The sequence below is a fragment of the Pelophylax lessonae genome (assembly GCF_965119305.1).
Source record: "Pelophylax lessonae genome assembly, chromosome: 1".
In the NCBI taxonomy this organism is placed as follows: Eukaryota; Metazoa; Chordata; class Amphibia; order Anura; family Ranidae; genus Pelophylax; species Pelophylax lessonae.
The window spans coordinates 777,755,721-777,776,213 of NC_138768.1; the positions used below are offsets into that span (position 1 = coordinate 777,755,721).

A 20,493-nucleotide genomic window follows, 5' to 3' on the forward strand; every position below is an offset into this window, starting at 1 on the left:
ATTGCATACAAATTGAAAGTGTTTAGGTTTGACCTCATATTATATGGTTTTGGTAAGTCTGCAGACAAAAGTCTTCAGATAATCTGCACGTGTGTACGTGGCATAAGGCCACTGTGCCTGCTTTGTTCCTAATCTGCTGAATGGTATCCAGACTGCTGTGTTCTCTGGACTTTGCTGATTCGCTTGTTTCCTTATGTCCTTGGCCTGTGCTGACTACAACACCTACTGTCCACAGTGTGTGCCTGACTTTGTGCTACAACAACAAAGAGTACATCTGCATATTCTACTAAATGAAGCTGGCTCTTCTTTTTATAGAATAAGCCTAAAGCCGGCAATCTTGTCCAATAAGAAAGCTCAGGCATCCTTTTCTTCCTGGCATCTGAAAAGTTTATATGCTCACTAGAGATAAAATTTCCTTCTCATTGAATATTTATGATGATTAAACCAAAGAGGTGTTCATCACATGTGGTAAATTTAGAAAAAATAAATAAATAATAAAATCATTGATTATGCCCCTGGGAGCCAGTACCTTAAGGTAATACACATTGCTTTTAATCATGTAGTTATCGGATAAATATAAAGAAAGGGTCACAACAGCAACAATGATGTTAATGGTTCTGAGGCAGTTTAATGCATTACATTGCATTTAAAGGTACTTACCTGCATTTCACCAAATGCATATTAAAGCTGAATTCTAGACAAACCACCAAATACAAAAATGAAATACATATGTAAGGGAATTGTTTTACCTGCCAAAGATTTTGCAGTCCTGAAATTTACACTAGCTGTCCCTCACAGGACAACCCTGTCTGGCAGTACAGGAGATTTGCTTTTGCCTGCCAAAGTTAAAGTTGCACTTGTGGTGAAAAAAAATGACCCTTGCATTGGGGCTCTAGGCTTTGGCCTACTGCAGGTGTGTTTTGCATTCCCATACAAATCTATCTGAATTCAAAATCTGCTTGAAGCAGGTCAGAAGGAGGTCAATGATAAGTCACACATTCCCGTGAAACAAGTCCAATTAAGGCCTCTTGATCCCTTTAGGGAATCACTGATGGGGCCTTGACTGAAGCCTTGACTGATGGGGGCATGGCCAGGAGCTTGGATAAAGCAGGAGGCTGTATGGGAAAAGAAGATTGGATAGATGTCAAGGGTATGGAGTTTTGGCCTGAGCTCAGTTAAGAATACCTTCCCCAGGGAATTCTGGGTCTTTTGAAGAAACATGGTTGAAGAACTGCCCCCCCCCCCCCTTTTTTTCAGTTGGTCTGTCACAGCTTTAGCAGTGGTTTTTAACCTTGCCAGCAGTTAAAGTTCTGGTAATGGGCTATGCCCTTGATTGTAAATTGAGGGTAGGCTGTCTGTCCAGCATTTATGGTAAGGACAGACCCCGCCTCCCCCTTTTTGGAATTTAATTTGTTAAAGACTAAGAGTGCTCACAGTACAACTGTGACTTGCACTGGTCTAAATGTTAACTTGTTTTGGTATTGGAAACTAAATAAAGCTGTGGCCTTGCCCTTTCCAACTTAATTGTTATAAGTGTGGTTTTTATATGGGGAAGGGGCAAAGTGGGTTGTTGTTATGTTAATATTGTTTCCTGGGCCTATGCGCCTCAGCAGTCAAGCCCAGTGATACAAGCCATAAAGTGTAACCACACTGCATCTGAGCACCACAAACCAAAAACCCTATTTAATTCATTGTTAAAGCGGTTGTAAACCTAAACCTAAAAAACAAAATCCTGCAAGACAAAGGCATAATGAGCTAGTATGTATTACCTTAGAACGAAGCCCCGACACAGACCCCTGGACACCGCTGTGGGAGCGGACATGATCCCTCGGCGTCTCTTCCGGGTTCGGCGGCTCTGGCGCTGTGATTGGCCGGAGCCGCGATGACGTCACTCCCGGACCTTTAGAGCGCATGCGCCGCTCACGTGAGCGGTTGCATGCAGTGCAAATATCTCCTAAACCGTGCCGGTTTAGGAGATATTAATTGTACCTACAGGTAAGCCTTATTATAGGCTTACCTGTAGTTAAAAGTGGAAAAAAGTGGTATACTACCGCTTTAATATTCAAGGCAAACTGACCTATGCATGTCTCAATGCTTTATTTTGCTGGGAGATCAGAAAAACACCCCCCTAGCATTTATGGCTGTGGCCACCTTGAGTAAGGGCAGGCGATTCATGTAACATTTACTTCCTGGAATCTATTTGCTTTTAGCTAAGGCATGCAGGCAGAAGGATGTGCTTAGCTGAGAAAATCCCTTCTCCCATCCCGGATACTCCTGGGATGTATGACATCATATGCCTAGGCTTGGAAAACAGGAAATAACTGAAGAAATGTAAAAAAAAAAAAAAAAGTTTAAAACAAGTAAATATGATATATATTTCATATCTATATGCTAATGCTAGCAACACGAGGATTAAAAATAGTCAATATTGATTAAGAGAGAGAAGTTCCACTGTGATGTGTTCTTCCTCAGCAGCTGTATACCTTCAAGGCTTCCACACTTGTTCCTCAACTAGACAGTGTCTAAGATTCAGTTCCCATCAAAGTTACTTTCTTCTTAGATTTTGGATGATTTTTTATGATTGCCCAACTGGAAAGCCAAAACATGATAGATCTACTGTACTAACTATCCAATGTTAGCACAGCGATCTAAATTGGTGTTGCAAGACAACTGCATGTATGTGTGGCTGGGATACGAGCATGAGAATTCTTCTGGTAGCCCCCTCTGGACTGCAGGTAGCATCAGGGCCGGTTTTAGACAAAGTGTGGCCCTGGGCAAACCTAAAAGTGGGGCCCCAGGGCCGGACTGGGTATGAAAACCAGCCCTGGAAAAAATGACATACCAGCCCCATAGCATTGCGTCATTATACCAGCGCAACGTCATTTTCAGCGCAACGTCCCTCCCCCTAATACAATGCTGATCCCCCTCCCCCTAATTCAATGCTGATCCCCCCTCCCCCTAATACAATGCTGTTTCCCCCTATCCCTAATACAATACAGACCCCTTAGTAAGCCTCCCTCCCAGTACAGACCCCTCAGCAAGCCCCCCTCCCAGTACAGACCCCCCAGCAAGCCCCCCTCCCAGTACAGACCCCTCAGCAAGCCCCCCTCCTAGTACAGACCCCCCAGTAAGCCCCCCTCCCAGTAAAGACCCCCTCCCAGTACAGACCCCCTACCAGTACAGACCCCTCAGTAAGCCCCCCTCCCAGTACAGACCCCTCAGCAAGCCCCCCTCCCAGTACAGACCCCCCAGTAAGCCCCCCTCCCAGTACAGACCCCCACCCAGTACAGACCCCCTACCAGTACAGACCCCTCAGTAAGCCCCCCTACCAGTACAGACCCCTCAGTAAGCCCCCTCCCAGTATAGACCCCCAGTAAGCCCCCCTCCCAGTACAGACCCCTCAGCAAGCCCCCCTCCCAGTACAGACCCCCCAGTAAGCCCCCCGCCCAGTACAGACCCCCTCCCAGTACAGACCCCTCAGCAAGCCCCCCTCCCAGCACAGACCCCTCAGCAAGCCCCCTCTCAGTACAGACCCCTCAGTAAGCCCCCCTCCCAGTACAGACCCCTTAGTAAGCCCCCCTCCCAGCACAGACCCCTCAGCAAGCCCCCCTCTCAGCACAGACCCCTCAGTAAGCCCCCCTCCCAGTACAGACCCCTTAGTAGGCCCCCCTCCCAGGACAGGCCCTCCGGCAGCCCCCTCCCAGTACAGACCCCTCAGTCAGCCCCCCTCCCAGTACAGACCCCTCAGTAAGCCCCCCTCCCAGTACAGACCCCTTAGTAAGCCCCCCTCCCAGGACAGGCCCTCCGGCAGCCCCCCTCCCAGTACAGACCCCTCAGTAAGCCACCCTCCCAGTATAGACCCCCAGTAAGCCCCCCTACCAGTATAGACCACCCCAGTAAGCCCCCCTCCCAGTATAGACCCCCCCAGCAAGCCCCCCTCCCAGTACAGACCCCTCAGCAAGCCCCCCTCCCAGTACAGACCCCTCAGCAAGCCCCCCTCCCAGTACAGACCCCTCAGCAAGCCCCTCTCCCAGTACAGACCCCTCAGCAAGCCCCCCTCCCAGTACAGACCCCTCAGTAAGCCCCCCTCCCAGTACAGACCCCTCAGTCAGCCCCCTCCCAGTACAGACCCCTCAGTCAGCCCCCTCCCAGTACAGACCCCTCAGTCAGCCCCCCTCCCAGTATAGACCCCCAGTAAGCCCCCCTCCCAGTATAGACCCCCAGTAAGCCCCCCTCCCAGTACAGACCCCCAGTAAGCCCCCCTCCCAGTACAGACCCCTCAGCAAGCCCCCCTCCCAGTACAGACCCCTCAGTAAGCCCCCTCCCAGTACAGACCCCTCAGTCAGCCCCCTCCCAGTACAGACCCCTCAGTCAGCCCCCCTCCCAGTATAGACCCCCAGTAAGCCCCCCTCCCAGTACAGACCCCTCAGTAAGCCCCCCCTCCCAGTACAGACCCCTTAGTAAGCCCCCCTCCCAGTATAGACCCCCAGTAAGCCCCCCTCCCAGTACAGACCCCTCAGTAAGCCCCCCTCCCAGTACAGACCCCCCAGCAAGCCCCCCGCCCAGTACAGACCCCCTCCCAGTACAGACCCCTCAGCAAGCCCCCCTCCCAGTACAGACCCCTCAGCAAGCCCCCCTCTCAGTACAGACCCCTCAGTAAGCCCCCCTCTCAGTACAGACCCCTCAGTAAGCCCCCCTCCCAGGACAGGCCCTCCGGCAGCCCCCCTCCCAGTACAGACCCCTCAGTCAGCCCCCCTCCCAGTACAGACCCCTCAGTCAGCCCCCTCCCAGTACAGACCCCTCCGTAAGACCCCCTACCAGTATAGACCCCCAGTAAGCCCCCCTACCAGTATAGACCCCCCCAGTAAGCCCCCTCCCAGTACAGACCCCTTAGTAAGCCCCCCCCAGTACAGACCCCTTAGTAAGCCCCCCTACCAGTACAGACCCCCTCAGTAAGCTCCCCTCCCAGTAAGCCCCCCTCCCAGTACAGACCCCTCAGTAAGCCCCCCTCCCAGTACAGACCCCTCAGCAAGCCCCCCTTTCAGTACAGACCCCCAGTAAGCCCCCCTCCCAGTACAGACCCCCTCCCAGTACAGACCCCTCAGTCAGCCCCCCTCCCAGTACAGACCCCTTAGTAAGCCCCCCTACCAGTACAGACCCCTCAGTAAGCCCCCCTACCAGTACAGACCCCTCAGTAAGCCCCCCTCCCAGTATAGACCCCCAGTAAGCCCCCCTCCCAGTACAGACCCCTCAGTAAGCCCCCCTCCCAGTACAGACCCCCCAGCAAGCCCCCCGCCCAGTACAGACCCCCTCCCAGTACAGACCCCTCAGCAAGCCCCCCTCCCAGTACAGACCCCTCAGCAAGCCCCCCTCCCAGTACAGACCCCTCAGCAAGCCCCCCTCCCAGTACAGACCCCTCAGTAAGCCCCCCTCCCAGTACAGACAGACCCCTCAGTAAGCCCCCCTCCCAGTACAGACCCCCTAGTAAGCCCCCCTCCCAGTACAGACCCCCCAGTAAGCCCCCCTCCCACTACAGACCCCTTAATAAGCCCCTCCCAGTACAGACCCCTTAATAAGCCCCTCCCAGTACAGACCCCTTAATAAGCCCCTCCCAGTACAGACCCCTTAGTAAGCCTTTCCCAGTACAGTCTACAGACCCCCTTAGTAAGCCCCCCTCCCAGTACAGACAGACCCTTCAGTAAGCCCCCCTCCCAGTAGAGACCCCCCAGTAAGCCCCCCTCCCACTACAGACCCCTTAGTAAGCCCCTCCCAGTACAGAACCCTTAGTAAGCCCCTCCCAGTACAGTCTACAGACCCCTTAGTAAGCCCTTCCCAGTACAGACAGACCCCTCAGTAAGCCCCCTCACCTGCGATCACATCACATGCTGGCGCGTGACGTATCGTCTGTGTCACAGGAGGAGGGATCATCTTGTCGGCGCAGTGACAGACATTCTTCAGCAGCCGCCACAGCCAGTCAGCTCGCCTCACGCATGATGCACCAGCACCGCCGCGCAGGGGCAGCCGCCTCGTGACGTCACGCCGCTCACAGCGGCTGACGTAGAAGAGACGGAGCCCAGCGGGGGGAGGGGGCGGGGCAGCAACCATCATCAGCGGCGACCGACGAGCGGCCCCAATCATTGCAGCGGCGATCAATGCTTAAAGCGGCGCTGCGGGCGGACTGGTCTTAAAGCGGCTAGCCCGGCCCTGGAGCCCGCTGCTGACAGTGACACGGGGCCCCTGGACATTCGGGGGCCCTGGGCAGTTGCCCAGGTTGCCCCCCCTAACGCCGGCCCTGGGTAGCATGTGGCCCAGCACTGATTCGTGGTCCCTTGTGCGTTAAAATAACATTTTAATTTAGGTCTGTGATATGCTGAAGGCCCACCCCAGGCTAAAGCCCAATTTGTGGGCACTCCTATGGGGAGCTTCAGCACTGCACTGAGCCCCTTCTCTAAAATGTGTGTACATTCTGTCCATTTAGAGTCTGCCAGTGTTTCCTGTTTATTGACAATAGCTAAAGATCAGTCAGCACTGCAGTACTGTGTGATTTCCCTGTCGGCTGATAGGACTTACAGTACACAGGCAGATAGTTCACACAGTCCCACAGTGCTAACTAATCATTACATTTTGTGAATGAAAGGTCAGGGCTTGTGTTATGATTTGAGCTGATGGAACTAGCATCCAATGTGCAACTGCTGCCAGAAACAATCGCTGTAAATCAGCTCTCATTAAGTATTTGTCTCCTTGCTAGCAGCGTGGTCAGACAGCAGTGGGGGGAGGGGCAATACCTGTCCAAGCTGGTTAGCAAACATGGGAAAGATTATTGATACTTCTTTTTTAACATAAACTAGAGTAGATTAATGGTTCAGTGTACTACAAAATATGCTAACACTTTTTCAATGAAGAGAAGAATCCCACATTGGCCATAAAAGCACCAGCTTTTTGAAAGATACTAGAAAGATTGAAACATCTCTGCCGAGCTCTTTTTTTTTACCCTCAATGCACTACAGTTTACACTCCAATGTTAATAAAAGTAATTACAAATAACATTAATGGAAATACTGCAAAGGATGGTGTTTTTTATTATGTTAACCTCATGGCAACAGGAATTTATGGCACTAATTACTGAACTGTCCTCTCTATTATAAATCTCTGGCAGGAAAACTTGGCTTTCACTACATGTACAGGCATGCAGATGGCAATTTCCTCCCGTAATCACTATGCCAGGATCTCATAAAGAGATTACATCAAATTGTGGTATATCATTCTAAGCAGACACCTGGGTTTATTTAATATAGTCCCATACAATCAATATATCTACTGTATCCTATAACAACCGATAATATTTCTAGTTGACAGCTAAACGCAAGCCAATTAGTTACCAATTTAAAAAGTTTTTTTTTTCACTGTGCAGAGGTTAAAAAGACTCTATCACAAGAGAGTCTCTGTATTGTATATAAAATAAATGTTACTATAAATGTGACTGGAATATCAACACTTCTCTCATTTCCCTCGCTCAGGAAGCTTACACTCAGTTTTAAAGCCGAAGTGCAATCATTTTATGCAGTTGGTACCAACTATCACTTTACATAGTTGGTAAGGTTGTATAAAGACATCAGTATATCCATTTCAGCCTGAGTGTTAGTGTGTGTGTTTATGGCACTACCAATTTCAATATCTCTGTACAGTGTGTTCACTAAGAAACTCATCAAATATTTTTTGTTAATTTATCTATATTATGCGCTGATGCCACCAACTCCATATCTACATTCTTACTTTTCCTCCAACTTCATTGTGTGGCCATATGTCTTATTTAGAGGCCTTCGATTAAATTGTTTTCTCCCAATAATACAGTTTCCGCATTAAAAAATTTGTACATTGCAATCATATCCCCATTTAACCTGTTCCCAATGGCTGTTTGCATACTGTATATGCACCAGGGGCATAACTACCGGGGTTGCAATGCAACCGGGCCCCATGCTCCAGGGGGCCTGTGCGGCTCCCCTGTACACCTGGATAGGAGGGGCGGCGGGGGCAGCATGTAGAGAAATCACTCTCCTCCTTTTTCCTCCTGTAGCTGCAGGAGGAAAATGGAGGAGATTGGCTCCTCTGTATGCTGCCCCCGCCACTCCTCCTATCCAGTCACTTCTGTTCTGCTATCTCTGGGTCCCTGTGTGCTCCCCTTGCCCCCCCCCCCCCCCCCCCACTGTGCTCCCTTCCCTCTCCTGCCAGCTTCTGCAAGGGATGAGTCACAATAGATAACCAGGAAGGGGTTGGTAAATATGTAATTTACCAGCACCTTCCTTTTCTGAAAGTACAGAGTCATGGTCAGTGACATTGTAAAAAAACAAAATAAAATGATAAAAAATAATACAATTAAAATACCAAAAAATAAAAACTACTGACACCAGTGGGTGGACTTCCAGGATCGCAAAGGTCACACTTGCGACCAGGCCCTGGCATTTCACCACCATGGGGAGGCCCCAAGATGGCAGAAAGAGGGCCCACTGCAGAACTTGTGAAAAGGTCCCGATGCGGAACCGTAATAAAGGGCCCCACAACGAGAGTAAAGAGCCCCAGGATAAGCGGGAAGAGCCCCAGGCTTGAAGGGAAGGGCCCCGGCCAGGGGTCCGGGGGGGCCCTTCATGGTTTCTTGCACCAGTGCCCTGAAGGTTCTAGTTACGCCTCTGATATGCAGCATCTGGGCAGGCGGACTTTAACACCGAGCGATCGCATGTATGTGCCCATAGGGAACGCTCCCAGCACAGTAAAATGTTATGGAAAGCGCTTCTGATTATGTGACCACTGTGACAGACATTAACAGCAGTCACATGATCGCAATGCCTGCCTCCGCCTCCCATAATTTAGATGAGCTGGAGGGCAGCAGCGGGAGGAGGTTAAGCTCCTCTTCTCCAGGGAGAATACATTTAATGCTCTAGTAATTTCTCATAAAGGAGTTTTTCCAGCACCCTTATTAGCTTTGTTGCCCTACACTGGACTCTCTCCAGTTCAAGGACGTCATTCCTAAAGATTTGTGACCAAAACTGGATGGCATAAACAAGATGAGGCCAAATCAGGATTTTGCCAAGTAGAAGAATTTTTGTTCTATCCCTTGAGTAAATTCCCTTTTTAATGCATGCTAATACTCTGCGGGTCTTGCTTGCTGCAGCTTGCACACTATTGATGAGTTTGGCATCTACTAAGACCCCCAGATCTTTTTTCATTCTAGATTTCCCAAAGGGGTTCTCCCCCTAGGGTGTAGCCTGCATTCATATTTTTAGTCCCCTTGAGCATGACTTTACATTTATCAATATTAAACCCCATTTGCCATGTAGTTGCCCACCCTTTAATTTATTGAGGTCTTCCTGTAAGCTTGCTATATCCTGTTGTGAGGTTATTACCCTGCTTAGCTTTGTATCATCAGTAAACACATAAACTATGTCACTTATGAACAAGTTGAACAGAATTAGTCCCAAGACGGAGCCCTGGAGCACCCTGCTCAGAACTCTAGACCATTTATAAAATATAGCTCAAAATATCTATTTCCATTACTTTAAGATTCACCCGCTGTGAGCACTGCATCATACTAGAGCATCATCAGCTATGTACAGTGTGCTGCAGAAACAAATTAGAGTAGGACTGAGTGCTTCTCAGCCATTCATAGGGAGCCTTGTATTTTTATCAATGTATGCAAAGCTTCATGTGATTGCCTGAGGTGTGGTAGAAATTGTGATGCCCTCTGTCCGGCTCTCCAACTCAGCCAATCAGAGGAAGCTTTGTATTTTTTACTAAAAATACAAGGCTTCCTCTGAATGGCTAAGTAGATTAGTAAACTACTTCAAGTGGAACTAAAGCCATTACAATAGCCTATGCTCTTTTGGTTTACTGATCACACCTAATACAGATATGGGGAAATGTTTATCTTTTTCTGTATAGTATATTTCTTTTTTTGGACTGCAAGTCAGCACTGCCTCCTTTCTAGCCTAGGCCAAAATTACCTAGGTATCCCTGCCTCCTGGGATTGGCATGTCACATATCTCAGGAGGTAACTCGCACAGGCAAGACATGGGTTTAACCAGTTCCTGCCCGCCCAATAGCAGATTAACGGCAGGGCGGGGGCTCTCCCATCCTGACTAGACGTCATGTTAGGAAAGGACGATCACATAGCTGTGCAGCAGGGTGATCTGTCACTGGCCATGTCCACGGGATGAATGATCAGAGTATCGGCTAACTACCAGTACCATGTGACAAATCACAGCAGGTCACATGACAGTTGTACCCAATAGATGGCTTCCTTTCATGCCATCCATTGTGTTGCTTCCTGTGATCGGTCACTTTGATCACATGGTACAGACAGGGCCATACACAGCCAATCTATACCATGTGATTAGCTTTGTCCAATCACAGCAAAATAGACTGAATGATTCAGTTTCATTCAGTAAAATGCTTGCTTATAGCATTGTAACTATAAGCAAATGTAATGTGTAAAAAAAAACTAAAAATTCCTGATAATTTCCCAAGAGTAGTACAATGTTACTATGGTAACATTATATTGCTCTGGTCACAGCGTGTTAAAAAATCATAACAAAATAGAAAAAAAATGTAATAAAAAAAAAAAAAAAAAAAGAAGAACTTTTTTTTTCATTCTGTCACCAGTTTCCCTGATTACTGCCACACCAGTTATATAATGATGCTGTACTGCACTGGTGTCAGTAGGTACAAAAAAAATAGTGACTTTTTTTCTTTTCTAAAAAAATGATGACAAAAAATTATAACTTCAAAAAACCCGCCATGCCTCTTACTAAATACTTTGGAGTGTCTACTTTCCAAAAAGGGGTAATTTGGGGGGTATTTCTACTGTCTTGGCATTTTAGGGCCTCAAGAAATGACGACAACAGTACATCAGGATTGATCAGTTTTCAGATATACAGTAAATACACCATAATTTGTGGACTCTATAACTTTCTTGCAGACTAAGTAATATGATAAAAATGTAGTTTTGGGTACAGTGTTGCATGGCTGCGTAATTGTCATTCAAAGTGCGGCTGAAATAAAAGTTACAAATTGGCCAGAGCAGGAAGGGGATAAATGTGCCCTGTATTGAAGTGGTTAACCATGACGCATTCATACAGATGCCGTGGGTCTTTACAATGCCCAAATTCACAAAACAGACGGCATCTGTGCTCATGCACCACAGACGTGGTGCGCAGCAATGCCGTAGGTCTCTGCCAGGTTCAAAATATCATGTGACACATCTGCATAAACTTTTTTTTTTTAAAGATGGCAGCACAGATTAGGGGCAGGAGAGCGGAGTGATACCGCTGTAAAGTTCCACTTTAAAGGACTGATTAACTTTGCTCCTTTGATTTTCTTTCCTCAGTGAAGTTAGCCATGCAGAGATTGGGTTTACCTGCTCACTTCAGTTTTGTAAATAAGCTGACTTGGGAATGAACATTTCATGGTGCATCTTTCAATAACTCACAAGGTATTCTTCAATTTAAACTAATATATTTTCATGGTATCTACTGTCCGGAAGAGCATATGAAAATGAAATGTTGGGCTCACACATAAATGATTACAAGAGTTAATATGAATGCCAATGAGATATCATCTCTTCATATTCTACCTATATTAGAAAATTCTAGTTTTAAAAAATTCAGTGGCAACATAAAACACCTCCTGTGTTATTTTTTAAAGCAAGGTGAAAACAGTAGAATATTTTAATGTAACCAACAGGCTAAAATACCAAAAACAATATGTGTATATGGCTGAATGCACATGGATGAAAGAAAATGGGAACTGCACAGAAACATTACACACTTCAATGCAAAACTCCAACAAATATAACAAGATAAAAAGGGAATAGCCTATAAAGATAAAATGACAAAACAAGCTTTTGCTGCAATATTTACCTTCAATCCAGAGATTTCCCTCGTAGTACTTTTCCAGCCATTGGATGTCCTCAGGCTAATGACCAGTATCTTTCAACACACTTCCTCTGAAGTCATCCTGGACTTGCCCCAGTCTATGACCAGACAGTGAAAGGAGAAGCAGCACAGTTAGAACAAATTTCTCAGTGTGCTGCTTGTCAGCACAAGAACTGATTGGCTTGTGCATTCTCTCTATTTTTTCTTTGTCTTTGCTTTTTTCTATGTACAGCTCTGCTGTACATAGACAGCGAGAGGCTGATACCAAGTCAAAATCACACTACTTTGTTAAAAAAAAAAAAAATATATATATATATATATTTTATATATATATAAAAATATATATATATATGTAATAATGATTACAGAGCTTAATTTATTTGTGTCTTTTATATCTGCCTGTAGTTCAGCATTAATAAAACATTGTAGCTAATATAAAGAAAACGTACAATCTTCCCATAATGTTGTACAGTATGAGAATTTAACATATATAGGGTATGCTATGTACCTATAAAAGCCTCCCTTGTGTAGACATCCAAAAGCCCAGAGACTGCTGCTGGATGCCCCCAGTTTGGGTATGATGTAAGCAGCACCAGCAGACTCAGAGCTGTCACTCAAGTGCACTCTATAGTATTTATTTTATCTCCTCCCCTGACATCTACATGCAAAATTATGAAGAGAGGGGTAGAGTTTCTGCAAGCATGGACACTAATTAGAAAATCCCAAGAGGAGAGGTCTTTCACGTGCAAGGAAGAAAGTGACTTACATTGCAAGCCAATAAAAATCTGTTTATGGAAAGGAAAAACCCTGTATTTAAAAGTCTTTCACATTAAAATTTTCAGGTTGGCGATGGTCTCTTTAGAACATAGAGTAGTCTGTAGTGCAGTCACAATAATGCCACTCTTACACCTGGGTCTGCTTAAAAAAATGAAAGATCTTCCAGCATCATACTGATTGTGCGCATCCTTTGCAGGCTCTGCTGAGTGAACCGATTTGCTCTTTAGACCACTAATGGGGTTCTTCAGACCCCTTGCTAGTCTACCTTACGACTGGGAAGCATGTATTCCTGTAAGCCATGATTTCTTAATCAAGTATTCACTAATACTTTATGAAGAAGGTCACTGCAAAATAATTTTGGGATGAATATTGACAAGTACTATAAGTAGGGGGTCCCACTGAGATCTGATTATTAAATTAAAAGTCCAAAGGGCTGGGACTCTTTATCTAAGGATCATTGGACTGAGCAATACAACATTGCACTGTGAGTTAGAATTCTCTGTAGTCTGTGATTGTCAATTGTGGATAACAGATATCGAGTAAGGAAGTACTATGCTTCTTTATTATGTGTTGCACAATCTTCTACACCCTGCATAACCCAATATAATTGGAATCTCCATGGATTCTACACACTCTTTGACCAGGAAGCTTGCGTTACAATGGACTCCTTTCACCCAGCAAAGAATTCTCAGCATTTACTCTGCTGCATCTTTACAAGATCAGATTTTCGGAGGCTGAGTCATCTGTAAATGCAACAATCTGGGATATTCTAATTCTGCAGCAAATTGCTTTTGAAATCTAATTTAAAATACTGGTCATAATGCATAGTGTTCCAAAACCTCAGTTTCTAAGACTCCACTCACTATTAAGTAATCATTTCTTTATTGTGCAGCATAAATGTAATTTTTTGATAAGACACAACACTAAAATTGCATCATCTGTGTCACACATGAAAACAAATTAGCAGTTGCAGGAAGTTGGCACTCTGTCTACTTATAAATCAGTTCATTTCCTTTTACAACTTTGGCATACTCATTTGCTGAATAGTACGGCGTTCTTGGAAGGTTTGCCTGCTCGAAATCCACATGGAACAATCCAAACCGGACACGATAGCCAGAATTCCACTCAAAGTTGTCAAGAAGAGACCAGGCAAAGTAACCTTTCACATTCACTCCATCCAGTTTGATGGCTGCCAACAAAAAGAGATACAATGAGTTAAATATAATTAGTGTGCAATATGTTAGTGCTAGTGGTGTATTGCATGTTAAAGCTAATTTGACAGAAGATAGATTATCACAACCAACCGATTAAGTTAGCTTAAATAAAAAGCTAAAGAATTCCAGGTATAGATAGTTTATAGATAGTTATGGGGCTCCAGTTTGCAATATTGTTAATATGTACAGTATCTCACAAAAGTGAGTACACCCCTTACATTTTTGTAAATATTTTATTATATCTTTTCATCTGACAACACTGAAGAAATGACACTTTGCTACAATGTAAAGTAGTGAGTGTACAGCTTGTATAACAGTGTACATTTACTGTCCCGTCAAAATAACTGAACACACAGCCATTAATGTCTAAACCGCTGGCAACGAAAGTGAGTACACCACTAAATGAAAATGTCCAAATTGGGCCCAAATTGTCAATATTTTGTGTGGCCACCATTATTTTTCAACACTGCCTTAACCCTCTTGGGCATGGAGTTCACCAGAGCTTCACAGGTTGCCACTGGAGTCCTCTTCCACTCCTCCATGGTGACACACGGAGCTGGTGGATGTTAGAGACCTTGTGCTCCTCCACCTTCCATTTGAGGATGCACCACAGATGCTCAATAGGGTTTAGGTCTGGAGACATGCTTGGCCAGTCCATCACCTTTACCCTCAGCTTCTTTAAGAAAGGCAGTGGTTGTCTTGGAGGCGTGTTTAGGGTCATTATGTTGGAATACTGCCCTGCGGCCCAGTCTCCAAAGAGAGGGATCATGCTCTGCTTCAGTAAGTCACAGTACATGTTGGCATTAATGGTTCTCTCAATGAACTGTAGCTCCCCAGTTCCGGCAGCACTCATCCAGCTGCAGACCATAACACTCCCACCACCATGCTTGACTGTAGGCAAGACACACTTGTCTTTGTACTCCTCACCTGGTTGCCACCACACACGCTTGACAGCATCTAAACCAAATAAATGTATCTTGGTCTCATCAGACCACAGGACATGGTTCCAGTAATCCATGTCCTTAGTCTGTTTGTCTTCAGCAAACTGTTTGCGGGCTTTCTTGTGCATTATCTTTAGAAGAGGCTTCCTGCATGACAACAGCCATGCAGACCAATTTGATGCAGTGTGCGGCGTATGGTCTGAACACTGACAGGCTGACCCCCCACCCCTTCAACCTCTGCAGCAATGCTGGCAGCACTCATGCGTCTATTTCCCAAAGACAACCTCTGAATATGACACTGAGCACGTGCACTCAACTTCTTTGGTCGACCGTGGCGAGGCCTGTTCTGAGTGGAACCTGTCCTGTTAACCGCTGTATGGTCTTAGCCACTGTGCTGCAGTTCAGTTTCAGGGTTTTGGCAATCTTCTTATAGCCTAGGCCATCTTTATGTAGAGCAGCAATTCTTTTTTTCAGATTTTCAGAGAGTTCTTTGCCATGAGGTGCCATGTTGAACTTCCAGTGACCAGTATGAGAGAGTAAGAGTGATAACACCAAAATTAACACACCTGTTCCCCATTTACACCTGAGACCTTGTAACGAGTCACGTGACACTGGGGAGAGAAAATGGCTAATTGGGCCCAATTTGGACATTTTGACTTAGGGGTGTACTCACTTTTTTTGCCAGCTGTTTAGACTTAATTTTAGAATTAATGGCTGTGTGTTGAGTTATTTTGAGGGGGACAGCAAATTTACACTGTTATACAAGCTGTACGCTCACTACTTTACATTGTAGCAAATTGTCATTTCTTCAGTGTTGTCAAATGAAAAGATAAAATTAAAAAAAAAATGTGAGGGGTGTACTCACTTTTGTGAGATACTGTATATATCATACCCGGGCCAATGCCCCTGGAGACTGCAAATCACTTTAGGTGATTGTAAAGTTGTTGTTTTTTTTTTTTTTAAATGTTATACTTACCTCTTCTGTGCAGTTGTTTTTGCACAGAGCAGCCCGGATCTTCCTCTTCTCGGGTCCCTCGCTGATGCTCTTAGCCCCTCCCTCCTGTCGAGTGTCCCCACAGCTAGAAACTTGCTATGGGGGCACCCGAGCCGAGCTGCTGATTGGCTAACTGACTTTGATCGACAGCCGCGAAAGCCACCGGTGCCGCCGGCTGTGTCTCAGCCAATCAGGAGGAAGAGTCCCGGATGGCTGTGGGACTCGTGGACATCGCTGGACAGAGAGGGGGCTAAGGTAAGTATTAGGGGGTGCTGGGAAGGCTGCTACACTCAGAAGGTTTTTTAGTTTAATGCATAGAATGCATTAAACTGAAAGACCTTCTGACTGTACAACTCCTTGAAGTAGACACCACTACTCCAATGATCTCTACAAGCTTCAGAGACCTGTGCCGAGTGGTTGCCCTGCTGCAATCTGAACACAGGAGGTCAGCTGCTCAGCACCAGCGCCATTCAGAGAATGCTTTTCAATTCTTTTTACTGAATGAAACACTCAGAAAACTCCAAAAAAGACTGCAGAAAGCCAACTAAAGAAGGGATAGAAATGTTCAGCATGATTTAACTTCACACACCATGTTTTACATTGGCTGTTATCTCGTAAATATAGTGCTATTTAGAAAATGGGTTTCCATTCGTATCTAGTCATTTAAAGATTTACAGGACCCTATCACAAATTATTATATATGCTCATTCTCTGTATTCTCATTCCTATTTAAATTAAATATACAAAAATACAGAGTTTTCCATTGATGATTACCATTTGATAATGCAAGTTACAAGGCTGGTAAAATACTTTCTCTAATGCCTTCAGAGTCCCTGACACAGAAAAAGTTTGCAGTTTTGGAAAGTTGGATACTTGCATTTGAAGAAGTGTTCAGCAATGTTTCTCACATTGTAGGTTCCCTTCGAGGCAGGTCATACATTAGTCATGTTGTTTCATTCAACCAGCAAGTTGAACGGGAAAAAAAAAAAAAAATGACCCGCCACTTTCGAGGTGGATAGGGAAACCATTCCACCTGAGCTATTGTGTTGGAAATCTCCCCGCTATCAGAATACAGGCAGTCCCTGAGTTACAAACATCCAACTTACGTACGGCCTATACTTACAAATGGAGGGAGACAACAAGAAGTGAGAGGAAATCTCCCCCTTGGAAGGGAAATTCACTCTTGCTTTAAGAGCTATCATGGGAAAAAGGTGTCTCCACTGAAGGTTGATCACCAATCATTGTTTCTACAACAACCCAAAATTTTCCAAATCCAAGGGGTACAAACAGAAAAACAAACATTACAGCGGTGTTAACCCTCCCTATGCTATCCAAAAAAATGTAAAACTTTTTTTTGGCTGGAATTACATTTAAAAAATTTACCTTTTTCAACTTACATAAAAATTCAACTTAAGAACAAATGTAGTTTGTAACCAGGGGACTGCCTGTACACTGATCAGTGCTGTCAGCTATAGCTGGCATCACTGAACATTCATAAATTTTCCAACAGTTTAGTTGTACAGAAGTCAATCAGTAGATCGACTTCTGTACAACCAGCCTGCCCATACATGGATCGATATTCAGCCAGTCCCTTTTGAACTGGCCAAATATCAAATCATGTATGGCTGGCTTAAATCCACCTCACTACATCAGCTTTCAGTACATGCCATGATTACTTTACACTTCATCTGTCTCAAGTGCGTGTGTGTGATATCTGTTAAGCTGTATCAGACGTTTGCCGATTATATGATCTAGTGCTCTGGGAACAATGCCTGATGTGCCTCAGAGTTTTTTATGACGTAGGTTGCCAGGTCCAACAGAATGTGACAACACATATGCATAGCCAATTTGTACACATATACCAGGGCCAATGTAGACAGGAGCCAAATGACCGATCAGCATGTCTTTGGAATTTGGGAAGAAACCAATAAAAGCACAAGGAGAACATGTAAACTTCATGCAGACAGCGTTCCAGGTGGGTTTCAAATCAAGAACCCCAATGCTACAAGCAGTGGTGTATTTAGGTATTGTGTTGCCCTAGGCCTGACTAAACGTGTGCGCCCCCTAATTTAAATATGATCCACCACTTTCTGTCAAGGCCACACCCCCTTCATGTTTAGGACCCACCCTGTCACCTGTAAACCACACCCCTTCCTCTTTAAGCTCCACCTTTTCCTCTCTGTACATTAAAAGTCGATACCAAGTGCCTAATTGTATGTTTTGTTGTTTTGTATAATCCTATTCCTCTCAGACAGACTGTACAAGCTGCAATCTCACTGATCTCAGCATGTAAAGGCTGTTTGAGAGTGATAGGACTCCTATCACTGAGGTAGGCTGTACATGCTGAAATCTCACTAATCTCAGCATGTAAAGGCTGTCTGAGAGTGATAGGACTCCTATCACTGAGGTAGGCTGTACATGCTGAAATCTCACTAATCTCAGCATGTAAAGGCTGTCTGAGAGTGATAGGACCCATCACTGAGGCAGGCTGTACATGCTGAAATCTCACTAATCTCAGCATGTAAAGGCTGTCTGAGAGTGATAGGACCCATCACTGAGGCAGGCTATACATGCTGAAATCTCACTAATCTCAGCATGTAAAGGCTGTCTGAGAGTGATAGGACCCATCACTGAGGCAGGCTGTACATGCTGAAATCTCACTAATCTCAGCATGTAAAGGCTGTCTGAGAGTGATAGGACCCATCACTGAGGCAGGCTGTACATGCTGAAATCTCACTAATCTCAGCATGTAAAGGCTGTCTGAGAGTGATAGGACCCATCACTGTGTAACGCTCCTGCGTTTTTATATGGTGTGGATTTTCAGCTGCAGAAATAGTTCCACGTCAGTAGCCATGTAAGAGATATGCTGAGATACCATTCCCAACCTCAATGACTCATCATGTGTGGAAGGTCTTATTTCAGCCAGTAAATACACACAATTAGCAAGCTGGTTCTTAGAGTGACTTTATGCATGTGGTAACACAATGATGAAGGTTGAGGGATAGGTTGAGCGGAGGTGGTAGGTGATAGACACTTGAAGGTGAGACAGTAGCAGATGGATGCAGGAAGGTTTAGCAATGTTGTATGATAGCAGATGATAGAATAGCAGGTGGACATACAAAAGAGATCAACCCAGTGCAGAAAAGTAGCAGTAGTCTCAAGAGCTAGCAATCTAGTTTATGCAGATGTGATAAACAGTCTCTACTATGCAGAGCTAGATAGTGTAAGCTTAGTATAAGTTTATAGAGAATTCCCCTGCGGGGTACTTAGCACTATTAGCGATACAGCCGAAGGGTGGTTCAGGAGAGGCGGATGATCCAGTAGCGGGATACAGGGATCAGCGCAGCGAGGTTCCGTCAGCGAAGTAAGCTTGCAAGCATGGAAGCTTCAAGCAAGGTTAGCATCCAGATAAGGGTGTTTGAACGAACACATGTGAGTGAGAATCGACGCCTTAAATAGCCATCTAGTCCGGCGCTGAGTGATGACAGCTCCAGTCTTAAAGGTGTATGCGCACCTTTCCAAAAGTAAATGGTAGGGCGCATACACTTGTGGAAAGTGTAATTTAGGGTACCAAAGTTACCGGAACATTACAATACCCCCCCCTTAAGGCCTGCTCCTGAAGGCCTCTGGAGCTGGTTTGTCTGGGTATCTCGCATGAAAATTGCGGATTAATCTAGGGGCATGTATGTCAGAGGTGTTTAGCCAGGTGTCGTCTTGGGGCCCATAGTTCTTCCATCTAACCAAGTACTGAAGTCTTCTGTAGATACGAGAATCCAGAATCTCTTTTATCTCGTATTCTTCTCCACCTTCAACTTGTACAGGAGGGGGAGGTGGAATATTAGGCCTTATTCCTTGGTCCGGAACATGGGGTTTTAGTAGCGACACATGGAAAATGGAATGGATTTTTAGGTCCATTGGCAATGTAAGCTGCACTGCAGCTTTTCCAATAAGTTTCTTGATTGGGAAAGGTCCCAAGAACAGAGGTCCAAGCTTTTTGCTAGGGATCTTCAGTCTCAAGTTTTTTGTTGAGAGCCAAACGAGGTCCCCGATAGTATACTGTGGAGAAGGTCTTCTACGAAGATCATAGTACTTCTTTTGTTGACTGTGAGCGTGTGCAATGGTAGTATTTAGTCTGAGGCTACTGGGTTATTTGAAGGAAGGATGCGTGGAGGGAGAATAGAGGGATGGAACCCATAGTTCAAGTAGAACGGACTCTGCTTGGTTGTACTGTGAGTTGCGTTGTTGTAGGCAAATTCTGTTGGTAAGAAGTGTAACAACGTAAATACTGCTCGATGCATTGGTTGACTCTTTCAGTCTGTCCGTTGGATTGCGGATGGTAAGGAGAAGTGAGCTTCCGCTCAATCCGTAGTATGTGACATAGTTCTTGCCAGAATTTAGAAATAAATTGGGATCCACGGTCAGACAAAAGAGTTTTTGGGATACCATGTAATCTGAAGACATGTTTCATCAGGAGTTCTGCCGTTTGTTTGGACGAAGGTAGTCTGCGAATAGCAATGAAATGTGCCATCTTTGTCAGATGGTCCACTGACACCAAGATGGTATTAAATCCTTTGGAAGGAGGCAATTCTACGATGAAGTCCAATGACAGAACCTCCCATGGAGTTTGGGGTATTGGTAGACTG

At 45.4% G+C, this 20,493-nt stretch overlaps 1 protein-coding gene across 3 annotated transcripts in view; it reads right to left on the minus strand.

Moving 5' to 3' along the window:
* Window positions 1-13,339: 13,339 nt before the first annotated feature.
* The window catches only part of LOC309557266 (cytosolic beta-glucosidase-like), a 243,694-nt gene continuing 236,540 nt past the window's right edge, over window positions 13,340-20,493 (minus strand). For all 3 annotated transcript variants that reach the window (XM_082259927.1, XM_082259928.1, XM_082259929.1), the window contains exon 6: window positions 13,340-13,890. In XM_082259927.1, coding sequence (XP_082116053.1) covers window positions 13,691-13,890 — 200 coding nt within the window. In that variant the 3' untranslated portion in view covers window positions 13,340-13,690. The remainder of the gene's footprint in view (window positions 13,891-20,493) is intronic.